Genomic DNA, 25,069 nt, shown 5'->3' with positions numbered 1-25,069 from the left:
GGATTTTTTCCTTTTCTTTGGGTATTTGCACTATTTGGGGAGCAGGTTCTTCTATTCGGGAGCCATTTTTTGTACAGGGGGTAAGTTGGGGTTTTTCAGGGAGCCCTATTTGGTGCCTCCTCCCTTATTTTCTTTCCTCAATCTATGCAAGCGGCTCTGGCCGCCATCATCTCCTAGGATGCCAGAGGGCTGCCACCCAGCTCTCGGGCCCAGGGCTGTAAAGCCTCCTGGAGGAAGGGGACGGGGGGGATGCTCAAGTGCTCTGGCGTGGCCTGAGGTATGGGTCTATGAGCTCGGCGGAGGGCAGGGGGAGGTGGGGAAGAACTTGTTGCCATTTGGAGGGTGGGCCCAGGGCTTTAGAAAGTGCCACTTCTGGCAGGTTGGGAAATTTCCAAATAAATCTTTGTTTATTGGTGGTACCCAGACCTGGTTATTGAACAGTGCAGCCACTCATTAACCAACTGAGTCCTAAAGGGCTTGTCCCGCAGAGCTTTATTTGAGGGACCCACACAAACAACGTGCACCTCACTTCCATAGCTTCTTGATGGACATGTTTTTCTCACTATCCTTCTGCATGACCTGCAGAGAGAGAGAAAACATTCATTTCCAAAGTGAGTGAACACAGGCCTTACCCCTGATGCTCTAAAGCCACCATCAGCAAAGGCAGAAAAGATGTGGACCTATACCTTGGCTACTGCCATTTCAAAGTCCTCCTGGGTGACATGGACTCGCCGTTCCCGCAGGGCATACATGCCAGCTTCAGTGCACACACCCTGAGAAGGGAAAGGACAGGATATTGCTGGGCTCTTGAATCCACAGCTTCCTGCCTCTGCCCTCTTCCTTTTCCTTGGGCATTCCAATTACCTTCACCTCAGCCCCCGATGCTCCTGGCATGAGCTCAGCAATTTTTCTTAGGTTGATCCCCCGGGTCAGGTTCATTTTTCGAGAATGGATCTTCAAAATGTCCAGCCGGGCCTAGAAATGAGAGGAAAAGACTGAGCCCCACTGCCTGCACCCATAGCCAGAGCCACTCCAGCACTGCTCATCACCAACCTCCTCGTTAGGGGGTGGGAATTCAATCTTTCTGTCGATGCGTCCAGGGCGAAGCAAAGCTGAGTCCAGGATATCAATTCTGTTAGTGGCCATGATCACCTGAGTGGAGAAGAGGCATGGCATCAGCTAAGCCCCCGCCCAGGCTGCATGTCACTCAGGGTCATGGCCAACACCGAGTTACCTTAATGTTCTTGGTGGCCTCAAAGCCATCCAGCTGGTTGAGCAGCTCCAGCATGGTGCGCTGCACTTCACTGTCGCCTCCAGAACCCCCCTCCAGCCGCGAGGAGCCAATGGAGTCGATTTCGTCCATGAAGATGATAGATGGGGCGTGTTCTCGTGCCATGACAAACAGCTCCCTCACCATCCTTGCCCCTGTGTGGAGGCCAAGCTGGCATTAAGGAGCTGCTGGGCTCCTCCCCCTCGCTTCCACCCCATACTTCTGCTTGGTTTTCATGTTTCGAGCTACAATTACCTTCCCCAATGAATTTCTGTACCAACTCAGAGCCAGAGACACGAATAAAGGTACAGTCAGTATGATGAGCAACAGCCCGGGCCAACAGTGTCTTGCCGGTGCCTGGGGGTCCATACAGCAGCACTCCCTAGACAGAAACAGCAGGACTCAGGGCAGAAAGCCAGCCACCCCACATGTCATTCAGTGAACCTTCAATGAGCATGTGCTCTGCACCAGATCCCTTACTAGATGCTCAGAGATACATAAGAGTGAATGTCAAGGTCCCTTCTGGAGCTTACATTCAGACCACCTCAGTGCCCTGGTGGCCTCTCCCCCAGGCCCTCTTCAGCAGGGAGGGCCAGCTTGCACTTCCCCAATCCCTGTACTTGTTTGGCCTGAGGCAGGTGTAGGTAACAGTATGGCCCTCCCACAGAGGCCCTGCTTCTCACCTTGGGCTGCGCAATGCCCAGTGCTTCAAAGAGCTCAGGATGCTTAACAGGCAGCTCAATGACTTCCTTGATCTCCTTGATCTGCTTGTCCAGTCCACCAATCATCTCATAAGTTGAATCTGGCACCTTTTCCACCATCATCAGTGATACCAATGGGTCTACTTTGTTGGGCAGGATCTTGTGCAGAGTATAGCTGTCATTTCTTAGAGCTACCCGGCAGTTGGGTGTCACCTAGGTGAGGGGGGAGACTTTCAAGAGGCTGTATGATGAGAACTGATCCTGACTTCCCACCTCACCTGCTACACTCACATCATTGATGTCGATGTTCTTGTCCACGTCTACGACAAACTTGCCCTCAGGATGCACCTAAAGAAACAGGACTCATGACCTTTCTCAACAGCCACCAAATCACCAACCTCACTTAGGAAGACCCACAAGTCCTAGAATAATGTGAACAATGCGCTCGAAAAGCTACGCACCAAGGTATGGGAATGTAGGGATGCCCCTGGGGTCATGCTGCCTTTACCTTAACCAACACTTTCTTCTTATCCATGGCCCGGACTACTTCCCCCACATAGGAGCCCTGTTCCTGCAGCAGCTGCAGCTCCTCCCGTAATAGGCGAACTAGATGGGAACAGACAGAATGGTCACCAGATGCTTTGGTGTGCTCTCCCCGGCAACTCAATTCTATGTTCATGTGAACTAACCACCACTTTGAGGTTTTGAAAATAAAAATTCATGTCTTTAAGGGGATTACAATGGGGGGCTTGGCAATGAGATGTGCATGTGAACATCACCTTGGAGATGACAAAAGCACCAATGTGAAGACTCCATTCAGGGAGATGTGAACAGTCAGACCTCAGACCAACTGCCCACATGCACCCTTGCCTTCCCCTCCGCCTCTCACCTTTTGCATTAAGCTCATTCCTCTGTGCCTGCAACCTCCGGAGATTTTGGCTTTTATCATTCACAATCAGCTGTAGAGGACAAGACATTTCAAAGCGCAGAAACCAGTAGGAGGTAAAGATATTGGCTGAGACCCTCAGACTGGTATAAACTGACTGGGGAGAGCACAGGCTGCATATTTCACACTCTCCACTACGATCCTAATGACCCTAGCCTGTCCTTCAGCCCCTTGGAGCCTAGGGCAGCCATCAAAAAAGGCTACTTGTCTAACACTGGTCCAGGAATAACCAACCCCAATGGGGAAACGTTACAGTAGGCTCATGTACTCAATTTCTTGCAGGGCAGTGTATCAACATGTTAGAGTGGCAAGATCTTTGGGCCAGAAGCCTAAGTTCTGCCACTTCACGGCTAGGTAAAGCTAAGGAGAGCCATTTAAAAGATCTAGTTCTGTTACCAAGCTGCTAGCGGGCATAGCATCACTTACACCCTGCTTCTTTTCAGGACTGTTGTGACGAATAAAAGAAATCACACATGAATCCATTTAAAAAATGAAAAACCATACACGATACCTGCAAGTGTACCTGGAGTACAGAAATTTTTCCTATGGCTTTCCTCCATCCAACTTACAGTAATTATCTCTCTTATTCCTATGGTCCCTGCTCCCTCTTTGGGCTAGAGCATTGGCTCACCCAATTCCTTTTTAGTCAGTCCTATGGAATTGTCATTGTTTCCGCCTTCCCTTGCACTCTCACGCTGCCCCCGCCCCTGTCTGATAAACCTCATTTCCCGAGCCTGTGTCGTCCCTTTTATATGAAACCCCTTCTATCAGGCTTCTTCCAAAAGGAATGACCTTTTCTATTTGACTCTTGTAGATGTGTGACAAACAGTGATCTCTTCCGCTCTGCTCGCAATGGAATTTTGTGGATTCTGCTCCACAGAATCCACAAAATTGTAGAAATCTGCTCCATCAATCCTTCATCCCCCCCTTCTAGCTCCCTCTGGACCTCAGGAGTCCGTCCTCACCTGGAGTTCTTCGATCTTGGACAGATAATACTGGCGGAGTCCACTGCCTGACTTCCCCTCTTCCAGCTCCATCTGAAGACGGTGCAATTATGAAACAACAGGCTAAACAACCAAGGGTGAAAGCCACTTCCAGCTTGAACTTAAAGTTCAAGCTGGAGGTTTAAGATTTGGACTCTAATCCCCTACTGCGGTTCTTCAGAGCCCTCCATTTACCATAACCAAACTAGAATGAGAATGCCGCCTACCTCCTAAGACTTTCACAAGGACAAATACTCGACATGCAGCGGAGCACGCTGTACAAAATCAGGCGCTAAACAGACGCAGGTTGTTATTACTACAGGCGGAGCCAGCGGGAAGAATGAGTTTCCTGTATCCTGCGACTCGCGAACTAGCCCATTCCGGGTTCCAAACCTCTCACTCGGCTTCCACCGTGTCCTCCCCCGCCGCTGTCCGGACCCACCCGGGCGGCGCTGACACAGCAGATCTGGTCCCAAGCAGGGCCTGGTCTGGACTGGGCCACCCACTCCCGACCTACCCGATCGTCATGCCCCGGCCGGCGGTCCACCTCGGATCACGCCTTGCTTCGCATCCAGCCCCAGCCCCTGCTCAGACGCCGCCGCCTCCTCCATACCTGCTCTGGCCCGTCAACCGCCATCTTCCTTCGGTCGCGGACAGCGCCGGCATCCCAGCCGCCTCGGCGCGCAGGCGCAGAAGCAGGGACGTGGAGCTGGAAGACTGGGGCAGAGAAGAGTTCCGGGTCAATGGGCGGGGCGTCCGTAGAAACAATAACAACTGGGTCCTGTCGAAAGCGGGACGAGAGCTACGCAAAGTCGGGAGTTTGGAAGTGGGTGATGAAGGCACAGAACTCCTAAATGTTGCTTTTAGGTACTCGGTTTTACTATAAGTGCTCTATTCCCTTGGTCTCAACTTCCAACTTACAAAACTCGACAACTAAGTGTAAAGATTTTTTTGTGGCCACGCCCCAAATGACGGAAAACTTGGATCCGGGGATGCAGACTACGCAAGCGGAAGCGGAAGTACGTTTGCTGCCTCCATGTGCCACTCTTTGAAGAGTGGTGGAAACGGCGCTGGTCGGTGGTGAGTGGTGTGGCGCAAGGCGTGTGATTGCTACTGAAAGCGGAATCTAGTGCTCTGGGAAGAGACTTCCTAATTTCTACTTTCTCCCTAGATTGAGTGACATTCCCCTGTTCCACCATGGGCAAGAAGGGAAAAGTTGGGAAGAGCCGGCGGGACAAGTTCTATCACTTGGCGAAGGAGACCGGTGAGTCAGGGTTCGCACCTTCCGCGAGCCACACGAGCGACTTTGTCGGGTTTACCCCACTTACCGAATATTGAATTTCGCAGAAGGGGTGGTGGGTTGTGAGGCCGCCGAAATCCCTCTAGGGAAAGCACTTTGTGGACCTTGTTATTTTACCGACGCCCACAGGTTATCGTTCTCGCTCTGCTTTCAAGTTGATTCAGCTGAATCGCCGTTTTCAATTCCTGCAGAAGGCCCGAGCCTTGCTGGACCTGTGTGCTGCGCCAGGGGGATGGTGAGTAACAATCGGCACCTGTCACTCCGAACAGAGGCTTGCTGGACTCCATCTGCCTTGGGGTGATTGAGTTACATTGGGGAAGAGAGGGGATACAGTATACCAGCCTCAATTTCTCTACTCCCCAAAACATACGCTGCAGAGAAGAGGTTTGGCACGTGTACATATACCATGTTCTGGCCACTGTACTTGCCAGGATTCCTCCTAATGATGGGAGTGACAGACCATATTGCCAGGGGAGGTGAAGGGATAGTCCTGGGTATTTTAATCGTTACTCCTCTGTTACAGGCTGCAGGTGGCTGCCAAGTTTATGCCTGTGTCCAGTCTTATTGTGGGTGAGTGACAGGTGGCTCTCCCAGGTGTTTTAGGGGTGGCAGTATAAGGTGGCGTTGTTTAAATTTTTGTTTTTTATGCCTGAGGCAAACTTTGTAATACTCTGTGGACTTGATTTTTTCCAGGGGTAGACCTGGTTCCAATCAAGCCTCTTCCCAATGTGGTGACACTCCAAGAGGACATCACAACAGAACGCTGTAGGCAGGTGATAGGTATCTCCTTTCCGTCCCCTTTATGTGCAAACAACTACTTCTAAGGCAAGGTTTTTCTTGTTTACCATGCCTTGAGCAGTACCTGCATGACATGTCTATAAGCCAGAGATACGTTGTGTCATCTTTAGCTTTTATTTGCTTAGGAATGAGGTGTATAGAGTTGGAAGAAGTGTATGGATTTCAGTGAAGTCCTTTTCAGTAAAGTCCTTTCCAGTGAGTTTACTGGTAGACTGTAAGCTATCTGAGGACAGATGTGTTATTTTTGTTTGTCATTGTATCCCCTGTGCCAGGCACAGTATTTGGCCCTTGATGGGCACTCAGCAAATGTCCAAGTGGACAAATTGCTCAATCAGGGACTCTACTTAAAGGCATACCTGTATATCTGCTGCTGTAATCCCTTTCCTTCTTTGTAGGCCTTGAGGAAGGAGCTGAAGACCTGGAAAGTTGATGTTGTGCTCAATGATGGGGCCCCCAATGTTGGGGCTAGCTGGGTCCATGATGCTTATTCACAAGGTGCCAGAGGCATGGGGATGAGGCTGGAGGTGGGCGTGTCCTGTGAGGCTGCATATGTTGTCAGCTAACTCTCTTTCCCATAGCCCACTTGACACTGATGGCTCTGCGCCTGGCTTGTGATTTTCTGGCTCGTGGTGGCTGCTTCATCACAAAGGTTTTCCGTTCCCGTGACTATCAGCCCCTGCTGTGGATCTTCCAGCAGCTGTTCCGCCATGTCCAGGCCACCAAGCCCCAAGCTTCTCGCCATGAATCTGCAGAGATCTTTGTAGTCTGCCAGGGTGGGTGAGCGTCACTTCCTTCGTTCTCTTGACTTCTCTGCCATTTACCAAAGCACACTTTCTTATATATCCTATCATCTTAGGGTTCCTGGCTCCTGACAAGGTTGACAGTAAATTCTTTGACCCCAAATTTGCCTTCAAGGAGGTTGAAGTTCAGGCCAAGACTGTTACTGAGTTGGTGACTAAGAAAAAGCCAAAGGTGTGTTTGAGGAGTGTGGCCACCCTCTCAGATCCTGGAACTCTGGGGAGATTGAGCCTGGTGGGTTCTAGACTCCCCAGAAGGGACTGCTCAACCTCTTTGATTCCCTCTCTAAGGCTGAAGGCTATGCAGAGGGGGACCTCACTCTGTATCATCGTACCTCAGTCACAGATTTCCTTCGAGCTGCCAACCCTGTTGACTTCCTCTCCAAAGCCAGCGAAGTAAGTCCTCAGACTTGAGAAGGGTGTAAGGGAACCCCAGAAACATGGCCTGTAATTTCCCTAACCCCTTTCGCTCTTCCCAGATAGCGCTAGATGATGAAGAGCTGGCACAGCATCCAGCTACCACTGAGGACGTGCGAGTGTGTTGTCAGGATATCAAAGTGCTGGGGCGCAAGGAGCTTAGGTACGTGGTGTGGGTGGTTGCAGGTTCCAGGAACCCCAAAGGCAGGGAAAAGCTTTTGAAGACCATGATGTTGGTTTCTGGGAACAGGATGCTACTCTGCTAGAGGTTTGGGGTGGGGACCTGAGCCCTAGGACTTGTGACTCAAATGTGCAACTAGGGTGTGGGCCTAAAATGGGAGGGGGAAGGGACATAAGGAGATGGTAAGGTCAGTAATGGTATTTGTGGGACAGGTCCTTACTGAACTGGAGAACTAAGCTTCGGCGGTATGTGGCAAAGAAGCTGAAAGAGCAAGCAAAGGCACTGGACATCAGGTGAGGGGGGAACTAAATAAAGCAAGGTAGGTGTTGACTGGGGTTGGGGGGAAATGCCTGGGAAATAACCAAACTCCTGGGGCTGTTTTGTCAGCCTCAGCTCAGGAGAGGAAGAAGAAGGTGATGAAGAGGAATCAACAGCTGGGAATGTGAGGCAGATCTCTAAGGAGGAGGAAGAGGAGGAACAACTGAACCAGACCCTGGCAGAGATGAAGGCCCAGGAGGTGGCAGAATTAAAGAGGTAAGGGTAGCAGGGTAGGAGCTTGGGGAGGGAATGGAGCAGAGGAAGAGAATGAAGGAATAATTGGCATCTTCAGGGTTAGGCAGGTGTAATCTCCAAACTGTCCACTCAGGAAGAAAAAGAAGCTGCTGCGTGAGCAGAGAAAGCAGCGGGAGCGTGTGGAGCTGAAGATGGATCTTCCTGGGGTTTCCATCGCAGATGAAGGGGAGACTGGCATGTTCTCCCTGCGCACCATCCGGGGTCACCAGGTGAGGCGGGGTTGGCAGACTGAGAAGACAGGAGGATCTATTTGCGTATTTGGAAGGGGGGCAGAGATTGAATGTCTTTTGTTTATGCTGCATGATCACTAATGGTTGCTCTGTCCACCCACAAATACATAATTCTTTGAGGAGACTGGGAAAAAAAGAAAAGCCTCCTGTCTCAAAGGCCTGGAAGGAACATAAACCTAACGTGACGGAGTTAGTAAGATTTGTGAGTGTGATTGATACAGATTTGTTCTTGTCAGAACTATAATCCAAGAATATTATGTGTTTGTATAATATATAATGTGCAGGAAGAGAAGAGCCAAGGGGTACCTTTTGCAAGAAGCTAGGTTCCAGCAGATGCAGCCAGGGTACCTAGGTTATCAGAACATGTGATGGAGGGTTCCCTTCAGGAGGGAGCAGCATTCCTCAGTTCACCGAGACCAAGTTAGCCTCTTGGTGCACTTGGCTACTGGAAGTGCTTGCTGCTCAGTATTGGGGAACCTGCTTAATAAAAGCGGTGTCACAAGCAAAATGAGCTTTTGTGTAGGAATGGAAAACCAGGTCATCTTTGTTGTACAGAAGAGCAGAACCACTTACCCATGTTTTGCTTCAATTCCTTCACCTGTCAAAAAAATAGCAGAACTTATGTCCTAGGGTTAGGGGGAGGAAGAAAAAGATGTGTGTTGCCTGGACTCCTTTATTCAATGGAAAAAAATTTGTAGATTAATACCTTCTGAGAATAATTTTTAGAAGAAAAACCAGTGTTCCAGGAAATTTTAAGATCTGATGCTGTAGAGGCCATGGGAACTTTCCGATAACCCTGTTTCTCCTGCCACTGAAGATGAGACAGCTGAGTGGGACAGACAGGTGACTTGGGTGTTTTCGATAGCCCCTGCCACTTTCCTGTCTGTAAAAAGCCTAGTGTTTGCCACAGCATACTTCCTAATGTTGCTGAGGATAAACTAAGATAATGGACGTAGGAAAAAAGCAGTATGTTCTTTTAAGTACCTTTGCGCACTCTCTCTCTCTCTCTCAAACTTTAGTTGTTAGAGGAGGTAACACAAGGGGATATGAGTGCTGCAGACATGTTTCTCTCTGATCTGCCAAGAGACGACATCTATGTGTCAGATGTTGAGGATGATGAGGAGGCATCTCTGGATAGTGACCTGGACCCAGAGGAGCTGGCAGGAGTCAGAGGACCTCAGGGTCTAAAGGACCAAAAGCAGTTAAGGTGGGGCTGGTGTGCTGGAGCTGCTGCCAGACGGATTGGGCAGGATGAGGGGAGGGTTCTCCAGGGCATTGACCCTCCAACTCACTTTCCTTGAGTCTACAGCGTACGGTTTGCTGAGGCAGATGATGATAAAGAGGAGGAGGGTGAAGAAGAGAATCCACTGCTGGTGCCATTGGAGGAAAAGTCGGTCCTGCAGGAAGAACAAGCCAGCCTGTGGTTCTCAAAGGTAAGAGGGGGTTGGGGACCCAAGTAGATGGAGATTGGCATTCCCTGGAGAAGGATGGCTGAAGATTTCCCCTATCACAGGATGGCTTCAGTGGGATAGAGGATGATGCTGACGAGGCTCTGGAGATCAGTCAGGCCCAGCTGTTGTATGAGAGCCGTCGAAAGGGGCAGTCACAGCCGCCACCACCACCTTCCAGTTTGAAGACTGAGAGAAAACCTTCCCGGTGCCAGGATGAGGCCCCTAAGGAGGCAGAGGCTCCATCAGGGACAGAGGCTGTCACTGGTGCTGGTGGGGAAGACAGTGATGACAGTTCTGACAGTGAAAGCAGCAGTGAGGGTGAAGAGAGGTGAGTGGTTGTAGCTGATGGGCGAAGAGATGAGGAAGTACTGATACCAACCTTCTCCTTAAGTTGGGTGGGGGTTTCAACCTCTGCTATAGACTCCGAAAGCTTTAAAAATACTGATGTTTCAGCTCTGACTGATGTGGCTCAGTGGATTGAGTGCCAGCCTCTGAACCAAAGGGTAGCTGCTTTGGTTCCCAGTCAGGGCACAAGCCTAGGTTGTAGGCCAGGTCCCCAGTGGGGGGCACATGAGAGGCAAAGATACATTGCTGTTTCTCTCCCTCTGTAAAATCTTAAAAAAATCATGATTCTGATTGAAGTGGTCTGCAGTGTAGCCTATGGCAGGGTTTCTGGAAGTTACTTAGGCAGTCTCAAATAGGAGCCAGGGGGTGAGGGGGAAGTGGGACTGGGTGAGTGGGGTGGGGGATGGTGGGGCATTCATGCACGGGCCTCCCGTTCTGCAGCTGGGAACCACGCCGTTGTAAGAAGCGAAGCCGTGGGCCCGAGTCAGATGATGATGGATTCGAGATAGTGCCTATTCAGGACCCAGGTGAGGGTGGGTCTGCACCCTGTGGAAGAGGAGGAGAGTGGAAGTTTCAGGTGGGAACTGAGCTTGGATTTTTGTATTCCCCTCTCTAGTGAAACATCGGATACTAGACCCTGAAGGCCTTGCTTTAGGTGCTATTATTGCCTCCTCCAAAAAGGCCAAAAGAGATCTCATAGATAACTCCTTCAACCGGTAAGGGGGCCAGAAAATCATGCGATGGGGTTCAGGATGGGGTTCATAAGTGGTGGTTTCTTAGAAGGCCTTGAGTGGTCATTAGAACCGTGTCCTCTCCACCTAGGTATACATTTAATGAGGATGAAGGGGAGCTTCCAGAGTGGTTTGTGCAGGAGGAAAAGCAGCACAGGATACGGCAGTTGCCTATTGACAAGAAACAGGTGGAGTATTACCGGAAACGCTGGCGGGAAATCAATGCACGTCCCATCAAGAAAGTGGCTGAGGCTAAAGCCAGAAAGAAACGAAGGGTAAGTGGTGGGTGAGGTGAGGGGTGGGTCAGACAGGAGTGGGTAAGAAGTCACCCTGACTGAGGGCTTCATACAGATGTTGAAGAAGCTGGAGCAAACCAAAAAGAAGGCAGAAGCTGTGGTGAACACGGTGGACATCTCAGAACGAGAGAAAGTGGCACAACTTAGAAGGTGATGGAGGGAGGTCACCCACAGAGGTACAGGGGTTTAAGAGTGGCAGAAGGAAGCTTCTAACCTGTTTCTTCCATTTATAGTCTCTACAAGAAGGCTGGGCTTGGCAAGGAGAAACGCCATGTCACCTATGTTGTAGCCAAAAAAGGTGTGGGCCGAAAAGTGCGCAGGCCAGCTGGAGTCAGAGGTCAATTCAAGGTAGTGGATTCAAGGATGAAGAAAGACCAAAGAGCACTGCAACGGAAGGAGCAGAAGAAAAAAAACAGGCGGAAGTGAGCAGAGCCACCAGGGTCTCTGAAAAGGCAGTGTGTGGACAAGGAGGGATTCTGTGCCTTTCATGGCAGCCTTCTTGGTACCCTGCCCTTGCACTGCAGTCACCTGAAGAAGATTGTGAGGTGGAGTACCCAGAACTTTGTGATGACCCTGAACGGTGAGGACGTCCTCTGTCAAGTAAGGACTCCTGTTAAAGCACTGCTGGAATGTCATGCAGGTGCTGTACCAGACCCCACAACCCTGCGGGGAAGAATGGTGCGGGTACTGGGTGAAAAATACCTTTATTAAATCATTAGGGGAAGTTGAGTGTTAGAGTGGCATTAGTCTAGTCTTCCCCCATGTCACCATCCTCTTCCATCATCATTTAAATAAAACCATGACTATAGGAGTGTTTGCTGACAGTTCATGTTAAATGCTTACCTTACATGCTGCACTATTCTAAACCATATTTAACATGTATTAACTCATTAAGTAGAAATGACAATCCACAGGTCCCAGTAGTAAAACATTTACTAGAGCAAGCAGAAAGGAATGCACATCTCAAAGTCACAAAATTCGAAGTATGTATATTTCTTTTATAAACAAGATAGAACAAAAATGATCAAAATCATTTGAGCAGAAGATTTTTCTATCATTGTGGCAAGTTAAAAAAAATACAATGAAATAGAAGACAGTTAAAAGCTGATGGGTTTTTGTTTTTGTTTTTTAAATTTAGCAATACTTCAGACCTGGAGCTAGCCTGTTTTCATCATTCCCCCTTCAACAGTGGCTCTAGGTCAGGTAGGCTGTGGCTTCCCATCTCAGGGCTGGATCCGAACCTGGCTGGGGAACCTGAGAGCACTGACTTCCACTTGGGAGTCAGACACCTCCCTTCCCTGCAAATGTCTGGAAGCGCCAAAGTGCTTTCCAAACACCCCTAATACCTCAAAGGACTGCGTTTGCAGAAGCCAACTCCTAAAGCAACTGCCTGGCCACATAGCTACAAAAAAGGATGTTCATTAAGATGACAGTAAAAAATATACACTACACATAATACAAACCGAGAATGAGCTTTGTACCCTATAAGGCCCTTTCTTTCAAAGTATCCTCATCTGACCCTCACAGACCCAGAGCCAAAAAGAAGCTTCCCACCTAAGGACCAAAACAGCTTCTCAAGAAAATCTGAACAACCCAGAAGGGGTAATGTCTCCAAGTGCCAGCTATCCACTAAGGGCAGAGGGCCCTTACACTTTGGGCCCCAACCCAGCCCTGAGACACCTAGTTACCAAAAATCTTTCTAAAAATAAAATTAAAGAATTTCACACCAGCACATACCATCTAACTGTCCCATCGACTTTTCTTGCGCTTGGGTGGCTCAGGGACAGCAAAACCATCAGGTGTCTTATCTGTCTTGCTGTCCATCTTGTCCATCTTGCTGTCCACCTTGGGGTCCACCTTGCTCTCACGGTTACAACCTTCTTTCCTGTTTTCACCATTCCGGCCATCACTTGCACCTCGACTCTCCCCATGTCGGCTTCCGCCGCCTCCATGCTTGTTCTCCCCATGACGATGGCTGTCGGCATGCCGGCTACTGCTTTCTGGATAGCGGTATCCATCTCCATAGCGACCACCATCTCCGTGATGTGGGCTATCTCCATGCTTGCCACTGCCACTCTCTCCATGGCTATGACGGCTGCCACCCCGGTTCTCAGTATATCTCTCTCTTTTCCCATTGCTACCCCCAATCCCTTCTCGGCTGTTACTCCCTGAAGCTGCGTTGTTGACTCCCTGGGCTCCGGCAGTGGGGTAGGTCACTGGGGCACTGCTGAGGTTCCCAGTGTTGCTAAAGCCTGGAATGCCCTTGGTGGCACTGCCAGTGGGGCTGTCAGAACTGTTAAGGCCCTGCTGGGCTGAATTAGTTGGAACAGAATTCAAGCTCCCTGCACTTGTCCATCCACTTGCCCCAGCAGCAGAACTTCCAGCCTTCTGGTTGCTTAAGCTGGCAGCAACGAAGTGACTCTTGTACTGTGACTGAAAGAAAGAGAATAAAAATAGGTAAGATGGCGAGTTCAAGAAACTCGAATATATAAGCCTGGCACTGATCAAGCATAGAGAAACTTGGGTGTCCACAAATGACAGTATCCACAGTATCTTGGCACTTTAGCATACCGATGGCCCTGCAATCCTGTGGTTTCTGTGCCCCTTTATTAGTGAAGAAAGAATACATCTTGGGACCTAACAAAGATACCAGTCTGGAAAGAATATGCAAATTAAAGCCAGCTAGCAAATTGGAGGGTAAGTGTAGAAGAAAGTTTCAGAGTTCACAAGAGATAGAGAATCAAACTTGTCTTAGCTGAAAAGGCAATCACTGACAGCCAGATGACGACAGCTGTGGAGGTGGGCCACACAGTGGGCTGCTGAGGCAGGGAAGGGCCCACCATCCTGCTGGGACAATGGTCCCAGGCTCTGGGTGTGCCTGGAGTAGATGACTAGAGTGAGAGGTTTCTGCAGCCTCTGCAGCTGCATCTCTAGGTCAGCTCCAGTTAAGTTTATATTCAAATGAAAAGCAGTAAGGAGGCCCTAAATCCAACATTGAGCCTACAAGCCCAGATATATCAAGACTAGGCCCCCTTGGGACTGCCCAAGTTTGTTTTTTTTCCCCACCCAAGACTATTTTTAGAGAGAGCTTGAAAGGGAGGGAGAAAGAAAGAAACACTGATACATGACAGAAACATGGAGAGAAAACATCAACGAGTTGCCTTTCGCATGCCCCCACCTGGGGACCCAGTCCACAACCCAGGCACAACTGTGACTGGGAATGGAATCAGCGGCCTTTCGGTTTGTGGGACAACATCCAACCCACGGAACCACACCAGTCAGAGGGAACCTGCCCAAGAGTTACGAGTTACTGCTGAAAGCTCTTTTAGCTAAATGTTTGTCTCAGACCTGGAAAGCTGCTTTCATTGCCGTCAGCCGGTCTCCCATGGCTCCTGTGGAGGGCTTGTAGGCCTCATAGTTGCTCATTACGTTGTTGTTATTCCCTCGGTCCTAAAAAATAAGGGCACCCATGAAGATGGATGAAAAGTAGGAAAGCCCCCTCACTACAGACTGGGTCTCAACATACAGAAAGCTACAGTGGGAACGGGGATGGGATATTTTTAAAAAGCTACTTATGTTTTATAAGAAAAGGTACTGAAATGAAGAATCATTTAAAAGTGCTATGCTTTTCAATCCACTACTTCTCTATTTCTGGGAACTAACCCTAATAAGCAGAAATGAGTTCAGATAACACCCAAAGCTGATTACTTGTACAGGCAAACATGAACATGTTTATGTAATTATGTAAAAATTACAGCGAAGATGAAAAGGCCACAAGGCAGTAGAACACATGCATGACTGTTCACACTTTGAATCCAGACCCTTAGGGGTCTGTGGCAACCCAGACCTTAGGGTCTCAGCTTCAGTGACCAGCGTGGAACCTCGGGTGCCTCACTTTTACTGTCTGTACTTACTCTCACTGACAGGTCGAGAAGACTGAGGCAACACAGTGCCTGCTTGGAATGGCCTGGGCACAGATAAGCGCTCAAAACGAGCTATTGCTAACATCTGCACCATCCACATCACCATCAGTGTAATGTGGGAAAAGGTTATTCATCAAAGACACCAAGTTAACTATAATGCTTCAGAAATGTAGACTTGAGTTAGGAATCAAAAGTAACAGAAAACAGGCAGTTAAGACAGCCAGTCGGGGAACCTTTGTTACATGGTTTGTGAGAAAAGCTATCTCTCAGCTCTCTGATGAAATTGCCCAGTTTAATTTAGTTAAAAGATATTGCTAGAGTTTACACAGTGACCCTTTGGCAATGTCTTTCCAGCAGCAGCCTCTAGGCCAGTCTTGGTAACAGGCTATTAGGCTCCACCTCCAGACTTTCTGGTTCACCAGGTCTGCAGTGGGGAAGTGCGCATTTGCAGCTAGTCCAGAATCACAATTTGAGAACCACCTCTAACCTAGACTGATTTCCTAAGCATGTCTCATCAGCCAAGTACATATAGGTGCTGCTTCAATAGTCACAACACTAGAAACTAGCATTAAGATGGACTTAAACCAGCAGATTAAACAAAAGCTCCCTTCTAGACAGAATTCTGAACTCACTGAGAGTTTCTCTGATAACAGTCCTAGCATTACCCAGGACTCGGGACCACCTTACGGACACTACTGTAGTGAGGACTCACCGTGTTTTCTGAGCCCAGGCCAGGCCGCTCCCTGTAGCCCAGGCCTCCTCCACCAATATTCAGCTTCTTGCCTTTCCCTCCTTTGAATCGGGATTTTCGAAACCAGGCATTCTGCATTAAACACAATTCAAGGTGAAGCCAGGCTATGGAGAAGGGTCCAGGGGAAAAGAAAACTAAGTGACTAAGTGGGAGACAAGAATTTTTTGCTTAATCTTTAGCCAATGTATTTACGGCAATGGAGAACTGCTTATAAGAACCACAGATTCAATCCTTTTGGTTGTTTAATGCACCAGTTTATCAGGAGGCTTAGATCCTACCAGCCCAGGACTGGTAGACATAAAAAATAAAATAAAATTTTATCTACCTATAGAGCCTAAAAGTTTTCACTGAACTTGGTCACTGACAGAATACTACACATCAGATTTATTCACCTTCTCTTCAGAATGTGAACATCTCTGGGAGAGGTGAGAACTTTATCTGACAACTGCACAGGACCAAGTTCCCCAGACAGGGCAGGCTGGAGAAGGGCACTGATGAGAGAAGCCCATCAGTCTCAGAGCCCAGGAACCCCGAGGCACAAAAAGAGATGAGAACAATGCCAAAGACAAAATGTGCCTTCTTCAAAATTTCAGTTCAGGCCTGGCTCTCTACACACATGAAGGGGAAGGAAACCTCATTCTACTCTTAAAGCAATGCAGGTCCTTTCCTCCCAGAACCTGCAGCATGAGCAGTAGCACACGACAACTACATTACAGGTTGACAGTGCCGTGGGCTAGCCTATCTGAAAACACCTAAGTCTCTGCTACGAAAACATGTATCTCGAACAGATCTGTAATTTGGGGACTGTATGTATTAACATCACTCAAGGCTTAATTTGGTAGAATGCATCACTCAGCTTTGGACTGGTAATCAGTGGGGTCCAAATCTGAGATCTAAGTCTACAAGGAAGAATTAAATGTATCATTTTTTAAGACATCACACATTTTTAGCCTCTAAAAGAGAAGACTGCAGGGAACAGAAGCCATCTTTGAGATTAGACTTACTCACAAATGCACTATAAGGCAAACAGGAAGAAATTTCGGAGACAGATTTTTAGAACAAAGGAAGGAATAGTTTTTCAACATAGATGCTGCTGAAAGGAGAGGATGAGAAGACAGACCAGATGAATTTTAATGTCCTACAATACAATCAGTACCTCATAAGCACCATCCTGCCCTACCCTTATGCCCTTTCTTGACATGTTCCTAGGTTATCTGCCTCAGGCTCATTGAACTTTTTTCACTTATTTTTACAACTTGGAGAAATGTGAAGTACGCCCAGGCTCTCACCTGCATCGCCAGATCTAAGAGTTCCTTGGAAACATGTTGATTGGCTCCTTCCAAATTCCGGACAAGGTCACCAGCAAAATTACTGTCCTTGGGAGTCAACAAGGTATAGGCCACACCCTTCTCACCAGCTCGTCCTGTACGGCCAATCCTGTGAGTATGGGTATCAATGTCTCGTGCCACATCATAGTTAATGACAGTCTTAATTGAAGGAATGTCCAGACCACGAGCTGAAATTAGTAACAAAACACACACACACACCAAATTCTTTTATTCACTTTCAGGAGTCAAAAACCAAAGTAAACCAGAATACTAAACCTCTGAGAACTCACATTTATCTTATCTAGACAAAGTGCATGGTGTGCTGACCTGAGATACAGGTATTAAGTTACCCACCTAGAACAAATGCCACTATTGCAGATTCTATGATGCTGGGCCACCTACTATAAGGGCCATATATCTTCTGCCATCAATAGCCTGCAATGGCTTCTCTCTTTTACTAGGAATATATAAAAAATTTAAAACCAGCATCAAAGGTGCCTGAGGCTAAGAAAGTAACCTCTTTCTGGTTGTGATCAGTGTGCTCTGAATTGTTGCTCCATGGGGCCCAGCCAGCAGGGTGACCTTAACCAGCGTGACCTAATATTATAGGTCTTACATATAGCAAGACTGAGCACCTTGACAGCATAGGAATCTAAGTTTATTAGGGAAACTCATACTCTACCTGCAACATCTGTGGCCACCAGGATAGGGATGTCCTTTTTCTTAAAGTCTGAAATGACCTTGTTTCTTTCACTCTGGTCCATGTCCCCATGAAGTAGCCCAAGATTATGACCCTCCTGTTTAAGGTTATTGGCTAGCTCCTCAGCATTGGCTTTTTTAGTAACAAACAGGAGGACACTCCCTGAAGAAGTAAACTCCACCAGACGCCGGGTAAGCCAGTTCCATTTACTGGGCCCAGAATGGAGAATCTCCACAATCTGTGTCACATCTTCATTTGCCTGAAAAAGACGAAACAAAATAGAGGACTGTGACCTTTGTGCCACAGGGCACCCAAACAAGGACCAGACATCACATATCCTACCCATATCTAGAAGAACCCTGAACAACACTTCTTTCTCCTGGGGCGTTCCTTCAGCAAGTCAAGTGTAGCTCAAAACCTAGGCCCCCTCTGAAATCACTCTGCTCTCTACCTCCCCTGAGGGGTATGTACACCAACCAATCTGTTAGCTGCACTACTTTTTATATGCCAATTCAGATTATTCTTAATAAATTAGGCTGTCATTATGAAACTGTTATCTCATGCTTTATTGTTCTCATCAGATCATTTTTGATGCCATGACTTCTTATAAAGTAAATAAAAGTTTATTCTGAGTATTAATGTGGCTTAATAAAACTGCTTCATACATACTCCGCCAGGACAGACATGACTGGCTACAGATTGCAACCTCTTCCTCACTGTTCCTAGTACAGTTCATACACACAGAGAAGGCACACAAAAATGAGAAGTAATTGACAATAAATTCACAACTATCAACAATCGAACCTAAAAAACAAGAACCAACTACGCAAATAACTAGAATAGGAACAGAACCACAGAAATGAAGGTCACATGGAGGGTTATCAGTGGAAGGCGGGGGGAAGAGAATAGGAGAAAAGATATATGGAATAAAAACATAAATGGTAGGTACAAAATAGTCAAGGGGAGATTAAGAATAGTATAGAAAATGGAGAAGCCAAAGAACACATATGTACAACCACCCATGGACATGAATTAAGGAGAGGGGGGATATTAGAAGGATGGGGGGTGCAGGGCAGAGGGGGATAAAGGGGAGGGAAACAATGGGACAACTGTAATAGCAGAATCAATAAAATATACTTCAAAAGAAAAAAGAAAAATGGACACAGTCAAAATGCTAACCGCACAGAATTTGAATAAACATGGCAAAAAAACTTAAGGAATTCTCAAGGCATCTTAATTGAATTTCAAATCTCAATTCAGAGAAATTTTCGACACAGGGAAATCTGTAGGTAAGGAAAAAAACCCTTTATTTTCACCAGGCCTTTCAAGTCCCCCTACCCTAAGCTGTGCAGACCTCCTCCCACCATCATTTCAAATGTTAGTTCCATCCTAACTGACTGCTCATCTTCTAGCAAACCTTGCTTTCCAGCCCCCCCAAAAGGTTTTAGCTTATTTTGGAGGGAGGTGAAGAAGGGTATGGGGGACAAATGAGGATGGAGCGAGACTTGACTTGGGACGGTGAACACACAATACAATGTACAGATGATGTGTAGTAGAACTGGGCACCTGAAACCTGTATAGTTTTGTTAACCAGTGTGACCCCAACAAATTCAGTTAAAAATTATTATGAAATAATTTTAAACATTCAAAAAAAAAGTGAAATTAACATAATCAACTCCCATGTGTCCATCACCAAGTCTCAACAGTCATTTACCAATGAACACAAATCTTTTTCAACAATTATTTATCAATCAACACTTCTCAATCTTTTTCATCTACCCTGCCTCTTGTGATTTTTTAAAGCAAGTTTGAAACATGCTGCCTCATCCACTAATTCATAACATTTTTTCCTTGGTAGTAAGAAATTAGTTCCATGTCTCTGTAATGAGAAACAACCCTTTGCGGTCTCATCTGGCCCTGCTTATGGTTACCTCTCCAATGTCTCCTTGCACCACTCGAATGGGGTCGATCAGGATGTCTCTGGCCAGTTTTTCAATCTTTTTCCGGAAAGTTGCACTGAATAAGAGAGCTAGAAGATAAAGCAGACTCTGTTAAAAAGTATGCCTTCTTTTTTGAATAACCATTATATTTCCTACAAAATATTTTTATATACTCAGTTTTTAAAAATAAACCTACCCAAACTTTAGTTTAAAAAAAATGATTCGCTAAGAAAAAAAGACTCTTTCCTATTGTTTGTACACTTTTCAGTTAAGACAGGGGTTGCTGTCAGCATGGCTCAAGAAAAGGCTCTTGATTTTAAATCAGTGGAGCTGCACTGTGCATTGCTTCTACCCACCAAGAAAACTATAAATCATGGGAAGTCACTTAGTTCTCAGCCCTAGTTCTTATGATCTATAAAACTGGTTGACTTACACCTGCTGACCTCTAAGGTCCTGTGCAGCTAAGATAAACTCTCATTCTCTTACTTACTCTTTATCATTCTCGTCAGATCATTCTTAATGCCAGGACTGATTATAAAATAAATAGAAGTTTATTCTGAATATAAATGTGGCTTAAAAAACCGCTTCATACATACTCTGTCTGTCAGGACGGACATGACTGGCTATGGATCGCACCTGGTACTCTGGAAGAAGAACATTAAAATTAATGTTATAACTCTGTAACACAGTCTGGGATATCTGGAAAAGTCATTTTAGAAAAAGATTTTATATGAGAGGTTACAAGAATTAAGAAAAATTTGAAATTCCTAGACCTATCATTCAGCGTAAAATTCCACAACATCTATCCTCCACCCAGCTGGGTTAGGGCTAGTGCTTTCCAATCAATACAGATAATTCAAATTTTCACACAGCTAAGTGAAGGAGGACAGGAAAGCAAAGGGCCTTGAATGGTATCATATCCACCTACCTAAGAACACAGACTTTGACCTCCACAACCAAAGGCATATGAATAAAATAAAGCATGGAGAAAATATCCTCCCCTTTTAACGAAGACACTTTCAAATATCCTCAACTTAATTAATACCTAAGATTTTTTCCTGAGAAAATACCTAAACAGAGTTAATGTTTTAGTCCAATCCAGTCTAACCCTATCCGGGAGTATTTTTGGCTTTTCTCATGCAAGAAAAAATCCTCGCTAGTCCAGACATAGAAAAAACTAGTATCATAAGGTGGGGGGCAGAAGAAACTGGCATTCAAAGCATACCGAATCCCATGTCAAACATTCGATCTGCTTCATCAAACACAAGGTAAGAGACTCTTTGAAGATTGGTAGCTTTCTTCTTTACATGGTCAATCAGTCGGCCCTACAAGATCCAGAACATGAATAGTAAGTGTAATTAAAGGCATTAATAAAACTTTCTAGAGCTGTGCTCCTAGCAAAAGTATTAATACTCCAGTCTTAAACTGTAAGACCCTAGCTGGGCAGCCTTGGATTTCATGCACTACAAAGCCTAAAAGAACAGAAAATTTGAGAACTGTCAGATTCTTCCTTTACACTGTGATTTAAATTATGGGGAAATAGCCAGAACTACTTCTGCGAGGCATGCTGAAATGACCTAATTCAACACCTTACTGGTAGGCTTTAGTTTAGACTACACTCTTCTAGGCAGTTTAACCACACTCTGAATGTCTTTCTGATTCTTGATGCTCTCCAGGGACCTCAAATCCATTAGCTTTCTTTTTTTAAAGATTTTATTTGTTTTTAGAGAAAGGGGAAGGGCGGAAGAGAGGGATAAACACAGTGTGAGAAACACTGACCAGCTGCTTCTCATACCCGCTCCACCCAGGGGCTAAACCTGCAAACCCAGGCATGTGCTCTAACAGTGGATGGAGCCGAAGACCTCTTGCTCTGCAGACAAGGCCCAGCCAACTGAGCCACACAGGTCAGTGCCTGCATCTGCTAGGAGAACATAAAAACAACTATTTGAAAGAGAGAGAAATTTGCAGCTATTAACAAATATAGTTCAGAGAATCCTACTGGACTGCTATTTTAGTCAACTAATCAAAACTAAACCAAAGCAGAGTATTCTCGACCCCTGCTCTACCACATTTTAGGGAAAATTCCCCCCAATAATTATTCCCCACAAGAGAGACTGAGAAGCCATTTAAACTCAAGACATACTCACTGGGGTACACACAACGATCTCTGCCCCTTCCTGAAGGGCCTTGGCTTGCTCCCACATGCTCCCTCCACCATACACGGCCACTGATCGAAGATTATATGCTTTCCCAAACCGCTTACACTCTGCATGGATCTACAAAGTTGTTGACACAATGGCATATTAACAAACTTTGATGCCAACAAAAACCGCCGTCACAACCAAAACCACAGTACTAAAAGACACAGAATGCAATGTCACAGAAAAGAAAAAGCTAGAAAATACTTTAAAATCAGTTTTATTCTTAAAGTAAGTGAATAGATTATCATTATCAAGTCTCAAGAGGCTATCTGAAATCTTATTATTGACTCTCCACTTCTCTTCTTGGCCCTGTCACTGCCCTTTGACCAAGCAAAATAATTTATTCAGGAGGAAAACACAGGGAGTGTACAATACATAACAATTCCTGTATCACATTTTTTTCCCTTGTAATAGTACTTTAAGGAAAACTGTGTATTTAGTTATATAGAAAATACTAACAACATTTTCCAAAAGTTTTCAAAAATTAGCACAACAATATGAATGTACTCAATACCACCGTAAACTTATAAATAATTCGAATTGGAAATTTTATGTGTATTTCACTACAACTAAAAAAGAAGTTTCCTGGTAATTCTACTCACTTGACTGGTTAGTCTCTTGCTAGTTCACACATGAAAGGAGGCATTCCACACAAGGCACATACCTGCTGGCAAAGCTCCCTGGTGGGACACACAATCACTGCGATTGGTCCGTCACCTGGTTCCAGTTCCTTCTGGTCCATTATATGAATCAGCATGGGCCAGATAAAGGCTGCAGTTTTCCCACTGCCCGTTTTGGCAATACCAATCATGTCCCTTCCACTTAACGCCACAGGCACACCCTACAGAAAAAATAAAGTATATTTACTCTCAACCTTCTATTTTAAAGGTGTCCTGAAGGAAGTCCTGGGGAAGGGGTAAATGACTATTAATGACTTTTATTTCCACTGCAACAAAAATATCCTGGGCTAAGCATACTGGCTACCAAATAACAAAAACACCTGGCATTCCCCTCAACTTCTTGATCTGTAAGAAACATTATCATTCTGTCCATGCGGATCAACCGCCATCTAGAAATATGAATGACTCCATTTTGCTTTAAGCAAAATATAGAGATAAAAATGTAATTCATAATATAAGTAGATTACTAAAGTTTAAAAATCTTGTCTCCTTCACAAGGTATAGAATACCTCATCCATGTCCAGAAAATTCTCATTTTCTGTGTAGAAATAAATAAATCTCATAAATAAATGTGAAACAGAAAATGTTACCTTCAAAAAAAAATATTTATTTATTTATTTATTTATTTATTTATTTATGAGAGATGGGAAAGGGAGGGAGAAAGAGAGGGAGTGAAACATCAATATATGGTTGCCTCTAGCACACCCCATACTGAGGATATGGCCTGCAACCTAGACTTGTGCCCTGACTGGGAATCAAACCGGCGATGCCTTGCTTTGCAGGCCTGCACTCAATCTACTGAAGAAGCTATTACTTTCACGGACAAAGAACTCCTAGTCACTGAGAGGGCTAAATCTGTCCACACAGAAATATTTTTTATTTAGTTTAGGTCTAATGAACTATTTTCTTCAGACTGTATTTTCAAGACATTTATCAGATACAAAACTCTTCCCAGACCCCTTAGCAACTTTTTAGAGTGGTAAATAATTTTACTTTGCTCTTTAACTTTTGAGGTTTCAAAAATACTCATGTATGTCTTCCCCCATCCCCTTGTTTAAAGCAAGAGTTGAAGACGAGGCCAGAAAGGGAATATATGAACACATTCTATCCATGTTAATACAGTTCTGCACCAACTCATGATTTATCAGTTTGACCTGTTTGTGAAATAAAATATAGCCACTGACTATCATTCTACTTCATTTTTCTTTCATTATGTTCTACTTACCTGGCACTGTATTGGAGTGGGCTGTGTGTATTCAGATTTCCGAATCTGGTGCATAAGTTGCTCATCAAACCCAAAATGAGCAAAACTACTTCCTGGTCTAGGAGGTGCAGCACCAGAGACCTGGAGAAAAAGACAACTTCCAGAAACAACTTGTTCTTCAAAATCAACAGCACTGGAAATTCAAAAGTATTTACCAGTATCTAGCATTTAGCTTGAGTTTAAAGTGAAACTATAAGTCTATAGCCAAAAGCATAGGCTGTTTGAAAAGGTAAAAAGTAACAGATCTAAAACCTCACATAAAAAATTCCATGAAAATATTCTTGAGATAACTGTCATATATAATGATTAAGTGCCTAGATAGCTCTTCATTAAAATTAACTGTCTATAAGATATTAAAAAATATATAGTTCAATGAATTGGAAAAAGTCATTACCATATTCTTCTGACTATAAGATGCAACCCCCTCCCTGCCCCGCTGAATTTGGGAGGAACCATGGTTGTTAATGCTGCTGTTGAGTTCTGTTTACATTTACTTTGGTGAAATATTATGTTATTTATGTTATTAGACATTTTACATTTTTTGCTTCAAAATTTTTTTCCTATTTTCCTCCTCTAAAACCTGAGTGCTTCTCATAATCCCCAAAATACAGGTAATTTTTAAACCATTTTGCATCACTATACCAGCTAGTAGAAAAAATAAAATTTACTTTTGAAATACAGAGTACAAATGAGCTCTAAATATGGCATGTCTATACTTACTGGCTACAAAAATATCTACAGATATTTTCTACCACCTCATCTTTAGTCATGTCTGAAGAGTTAATGTCCCACTTGGTGATGGTCCAGCCACTGTCAAGCACTGTTCAAACTGTACCCAGGTGAACAATGAGGCTTATAACCTTCACATTGATTCCAATAGTGGTACTTTTCAATGCTTCCTCTAGTGATGCTATTTCTAACCAGGATTTCACTTAAAAGACATTTTTATGGGGGAAGAGGGACATTTGGAAAACACACACACACACACACACACACCCCTCTGAGAAAACAGAAGTTCAAACATGACATAGCAACTGGTAAGGCATAGGCCAGAAACTACCTATCTATACCAGAGTAGTGATCACCATAGTATCTATGTATATTTCACTTAGTATCTAGCAGAGCCCTGAATAATGTGGCCAATGTAGAACTTAAACTTTCTGAGTGAACTATTTAAAAAATTACTATGAAATAAGTGCATGGGTGTTTTTTAAAAGGTATTAATTTTTTTCTAATTAAAAATATATGTGCTGTATGTAATTT

At 45.4% G+C, this 25,069-nt stretch overlaps 3 protein-coding genes across 10 annotated transcripts in view; 1 reads left to right on the top strand and 2 right to left on the bottom strand.

Annotated features, from left to right (window-relative positions):
• Positions 1–385: 385 nt before the first annotated feature.
• Positions 386–4,604, bottom strand: PSMC5 (proteasome 26S subunit, ATPase 5). 2 transcript variants are annotated; one of them, XM_037070334.1, is made up of 12 exons: positions 4,514–4,604; positions 3,883–3,954; positions 2,861–2,930; positions 2,480–2,577; positions 2,263–2,319; positions 1,954–2,184; positions 1,526–1,652; positions 1,235–1,425; positions 1,054–1,152; positions 865–975; positions 687–773; positions 386–579 (listed from the first exon to the last, which is right to left on the bottom strand). In XM_037070334.1, the coding sequence occupies exons 1-12, from the start codon at positions 4,535–4,537 to the stop codon at positions 526–528; spliced, it is 1,221 nt and encodes a 406-aa protein (XP_036926229.1). In that variant the 5' UTR covers positions 4,538–4,604; the 3' UTR covers positions 386–525. The 2 variants fall into 2 exon arrangements, with proteins under 2 accessions (XP_036926229.1, XP_036926230.1); XM_037070335.1 differs by lacking the exon at positions 4,514–4,604 and adding an exon at positions 4,128–4,308 and having other exon boundaries at positions 475–579.
• Positions 4,595–11,843, top strand: FTSJ3 (FtsJ RNA 2'-O-methyltransferase 3). Of its 4 annotated transcripts, none has more exons than XM_037070328.1 (21): positions 4,595–4,739; positions 5,072–5,164; positions 5,330–5,435; positions 5,724–5,770; positions 5,894–5,973; positions 6,394–6,493; positions 6,577–6,771; positions 6,855–6,970; positions 7,087–7,191; positions 7,275–7,375; positions 7,606–7,686; positions 7,781–7,927; positions 8,040–8,175; positions 9,216–9,403; positions 9,506–9,629; positions 9,710–9,975; positions 10,434–10,519; positions 10,609–10,708; positions 10,815–10,998; positions 11,075–11,169; positions 11,253–11,843. In XM_037070328.1, exons 2-21 carry the CDS (start codon positions 5,098–5,100, stop codon positions 11,443–11,445), a joined length of 2,517 nt encoding a protein of 838 aa, XP_036926223.1. In that variant the 5' UTR covers positions 4,595–4,739; positions 5,072–5,097; the 3' UTR covers positions 11,446–11,843. The 4 variants fall into 4 exon arrangements, with proteins under 4 accessions (XP_036926223.1, XP_036926225.1, XP_036926222.1 ...); XM_037070330.1 differs by lacking the exon at positions 4,595–4,739 and adding an exon at positions 4,749–4,919; XM_037070327.1 differs by lacking the exon at positions 4,595–4,739 and adding an exon at positions 4,749–4,980.
• A 100-nt stretch (positions 11,844–11,943) lies between these two features.
• Positions 11,944–25,069, bottom strand: part of DDX42 (DEAD-box helicase 42) — a 31,713-nt gene continuing 18,587 nt past the window's right edge. For 2 of the 4 annotated variants that reach the window (XM_037070323.1, XM_037070326.1), the window contains 11 exons: positions 23,768–23,887; positions 22,527–22,703; positions 21,809–21,937; positions 20,887–20,986; positions 20,258–20,305; positions 19,653–19,750; positions 17,704–17,980; positions 16,983–17,209; positions 15,655–15,765; positions 14,368–14,469; positions 11,944–13,452 (listed from right to left, as the gene is read on the bottom strand). In XM_037070323.1, coding sequence (XP_036926218.1) covers positions 12,760–13,452; positions 14,368–14,469; positions 15,655–15,765; positions 16,983–17,209; positions 17,704–17,980; positions 19,653–19,750; positions 20,258–20,305; positions 20,887–20,986; positions 21,809–21,937; positions 22,527–22,703; positions 23,768–23,887 — 2,082 coding nt within the window. In that variant the 3' untranslated portion in view covers positions 11,944–12,759. The remainder of the gene's footprint in view (positions 13,453–14,367; positions 14,470–15,654; positions 15,766–16,982; positions 17,210–17,703; positions 17,981–19,652; positions 19,751–20,257; positions 20,306–20,886; positions 20,987–21,808; positions 21,938–22,526; positions 22,704–23,767; positions 23,888–25,069) is intronic. The other 2 variants (XM_037070324.1, XM_037070325.1) reach the window with 1 other exon arrangement.

This window comes from Sturnira hondurensis, unplaced genomic scaffold (genome assembly GCF_014824575.4).
Source record: "Sturnira hondurensis isolate 20B ecotype Veracruz unplaced genomic scaffold, ASM1482457v3 Scaffold0018728, whole genome shotgun sequence".
Classification (NCBI taxonomy): Eukaryota; Metazoa; Chordata; class Mammalia; order Chiroptera; family Phyllostomidae; genus Sturnira; species Sturnira hondurensis.
This window is presented reverse-complemented; position numbering and strand designations above follow the sequence as displayed.